At 41.2% G+C, this 3,591-nt stretch overlaps 1 protein-coding gene across 1 annotated transcript; it reads left to right on the forward strand.

The window, feature by feature from the left end:
* LOC112848175 (trichohyalin-like) lies at window positions 1-1,469 on the forward strand. Its single transcript, XM_025911367.1, has one exon. It carries the CDS (start codon window positions 75-77, stop codon window positions 1,386-1,388), a length of 1,314 nt encoding a protein of 437 aa, XP_025767152.1. The 5' UTR covers window positions 1-74; the 3' UTR covers window positions 1,389-1,469.
* The last annotated feature ends 2,122 nt before the right edge of the window (window positions 1,470-3,591 follow it).

Below are 3,591 nucleotides of genomic sequence, written 5' to 3' on the forward strand. Positions count from 1 at the left end.
TGTTTGCAGCCTACAAGCGTTCACCACAGAAACATTTGGAAAGCTTTTCAAAGTCATCGTATTGAAACTCCAACATGTTTCCAAGAAAAAACCAACCAGTTCAAAAAGATTACGCCGCCTCTCCTTCCTGGCGTGGCCGGCCAATTTCCCCAAATGGCGCGTCATCCTTCCAAAGGGCATTAGAGGAGAGTAGGAAGGAAAACTACCATCTCCAGAAAAAAATGCAACAAATTGAAGAGGAGAAACTTCAGCTGGAGGACAAGTGTAGACGAATGGAAGCCCAAAATAAAGAGCTGGAAGAAAGACAACAGCACCAGCCGGACATAAAAATTATTAATGAGGGCTGGGGAATAAAGTTTGCTCAGGCCCGAGAGCAAATTGTGCACCTCATTAAAGAAAACAAGCAAAAGAGTGCGGAACTAAAAGAAATGACCAACCAGCTTCAAGAAAGGAACGCGATGACTGATAAGATACAATGGGATCTCCAATACATGGACCAAAGGTATCAGCTGCTCCAAAAACAGCTCCATGAAGCTGTGGAAGAAAAGAAAGAATTCCTCCAACAGAAGGAAGAGCAGGACAAAAAGCAAAGAGACATGCAGCACGAACTGAAGAGCATGCAGGAAAAATACCGAATGCTGAAAGAAAGCCTGGATGAAACACTGCGCCAAAATAAAGACCTTCTTCAACAGAAAGAGCAACAGCAGGAAAGACTGAAAGAAGGAAAACGTATTGTCCAGGACTTTGAGTCTAAAAATCTAAAACTGCAAGAGTTTTGCAATCAGCTGGAGAACAAAGCAACTAAAGTGGAAGAAGAAAAGGACAAACTGGAGAAACGCTGCTCACAGATGCAGAAAAAGATCGATCAGATAGCGAGAAACAACTCCGAGCTCGTTAAAGGGATTTTGGTGGAATTCAATAACTTGAAGCGTGAAAACACTGAAATGCAGGCACAAAAACAACAACAAGACAAAATGCATGAAGACCTGCAGCTCACGCTCCAAGAAATCCAGAAAAGAAATGAGCAGTTAGAAGACAAGCACAAAGAAGTACAACAGAGAAATGCAGACATGCACAAGGACAAGCTGGTACAGGAGGCAACATCCAAACAACTCAAAGACAAGCTTGAAGAACAACAAGGAACATTAGAAGAGGTGGAACAAAGATGTAAGAAACTTGAAAAGCAAAACACAGAAACAATTGATGAGTTAAGAAATCTCATCCTGGAGAAAAAAGCGCTCGTGGAAAAGTGCATGAAAAAGAAGACAAAATGGTTCCGCTTGTTCCGGAGGAGAGACGCTACTGCTTCCTCACCTGATGTAGCCTCGTCTTGCTCCACCTCTGTTCACCCCCCCAACCAGTCCCGGCAGTTGACTGTCCCCTCCTGAGCCTGGTTCTGCCGGAGGTTTCTGCCCGTTTAAAGGCAGTTTTTCCTCCCCACTGTCGCCAAGTGCTTGCTCAGAGGGGATTGTTGGGGTTTTCTCTCCTCTGCCTTTTTTCTTTATTTACTTGTTTAACTTTTTTCATTATTACTTCATTTTACCTTTTTTCTTTATTTACTTGTTTAACTTTTTTCATTATTACTTCATTTTACCTTGTTTCTTTATTTACTTGCTTGTTTAACTTTTTTTTTCAACTTATCTAAATAATAAACCAATTGAATTTATCCTTTGAGTATTTTTCATCTCATCTTTACAGAATTTTTCCAAAACATTTTCAAACATTCAGATCTGTCTTTTATTTTCTTCTTGAAACCTCATAAATGGTGAACTAAAAACCCCCGGAATATGGTTTGAAACATTGTTTCAGCTGAAACCGGCATAACATGCTTGAGTGTGTGTGTGTGTGTGTGTGTGTGTGTGTGTGTGTGTGTGCGTTGGGTTATCTTCTGAAGTACCCTGCTGACAGTAACTAAATCCCTGTCAATGTGTCTAGCCAACAGACAGATCAGTGAAGGCTACATGTCAGGAGCAGTGACCCTGGCTCTTTAGTTGTGCATCCACCATGGAGACTGCAGGTCAATGACAGGAGTGTGGAGAGGTGCAGACTGATGTAGGATTGCTTAAGATAAAAGCACGTGTTTCAACACTTCTTCCGAATGCAGACTGCTGGAGCTCACTTTCATATATGTAATCTATACATTCCAAAGTAATTTTTAATTACCCTAATTTTACATTGGCTTTATAGTTTGATAGAGTATAAAGTGCAAACTGCAAAACCAGTAAACATCTTTTACTGTTGTACCAAAGAACTTGCATGTTTGATGGAACCACTGTCAGAGATACCAAATGAGGAAACATCTGTCATGCAGTGCTCTATATCAACAAACTAAGCAAACCTATATCATCACAGAGGGAAAGCATTTGTATCCTTTTGCAAGGTTCCAGGTTTCCATACAGTTATTTAATCTTACTAAGGAAACAGTATTTGTTACTCTGCCCGTGTTTGCTGCTGGTTGTACAACAATTGAACAATTGGTTGCTGCGGTTGCTGGTAGTTTTCACAGAAGACACAGACATTTTTGCAAGCGGATAGTAAAACTGTGCAAAGCAAACCAGAAACAGAGACCGATCTATTTAAAAGCAAAAGTTGGGCCTTTTGAAGGTTTAAATGTTGGTTCTACAACTTTGACCTTAAACGTGAACATTCTCCTTTTCCACTTTGAATCGCCATTTTTGAACTTTCACTACAGCTCGGAGATTAAATGGCAAGTTGGAGACAAGTTGCAAAGTACAAACTATCTGCTTGCTGTCAAAGCAGGCACAAGAAGGTTTTTGGTGTGCTCAGTTGCACCTAGCGACAGGCAGCAACCTCTAGCAACCATCCGTCAACATGAGTGAGGCTTTACATGTTCCAGCCAAACAAATGTTGTGAGATGGTGTGTACTGCACACCCAATTTCCTAAATCAAGGAAAGGCCCAGAATCAACCTCTGGTACATTACTCCTGTTCATGGAACTGACAAAGATGATCACACAAGATACTGGTGCAAACTTAGTTTCAGGGTTCAATGCTTCGTAGCAGAAGTTGGTGTTACCAGACAAACTGCAGAATTTGCTGTATTGGAATGATGCTCCCCTGAGCTTTACTCTTGCAGCAGCTTTATCTCAGTGTTTGTAGTTTGCATTGAAATGCAGGACTTTTACGTTCTATCGGGGTCAAGTGATTTTAGTGGTTACCTAACATCAGGCCAAATGTTTTTATTGCGCACTTTTCATGTATCACATAGCTCAGACCATCGTCGTCAGTAAGTACAGTTGCACGGAGCATGGCTATCAGTTTGAGGGTCTTGTTTTGTAAAATCATTCTCGTCAGGGGTTGGCGGGAGCACTGAGGACAAGGCTGTGGAACAGTATGTGTGTATAAAGTGGAGTACCACCATCTAATTTGTGTATTTTATTTTAAGAAATCAGATTCTTGCTGGGCACATTTAATCATCAGATATGGTGTCAATTCTTGGTTTAGTTGCGGATGTGGGCCGCATAATACGGTGAGTTACCCTCCCATGCAAAAGTCAGCAGACATTACGGCTTATTTAGACTTTTCCTAATCAGGACAATCCTTCGACTGCTCAGATCATGTTTCTAAATCT

Source organism: Oreochromis niloticus, linkage group LG11 (genome assembly GCF_001858045.2).
Source record: "Oreochromis niloticus isolate F11D_XX linkage group LG11, O_niloticus_UMD_NMBU, whole genome shotgun sequence".
Lineage (NCBI taxonomy): Eukaryota > Metazoa > Chordata > Actinopteri > Cichliformes > Cichlidae > Oreochromis > Oreochromis niloticus.

What these genes read in the sequence shown, in the direction of transcription:
- LOC112848175 (XM_025911367.1), top strand. Translation starts at nt 75, where the DNA reads ATGTTTCCAAGAAAAAACCAACCAGTTCAAAAAGATTACGCCGCCTCT.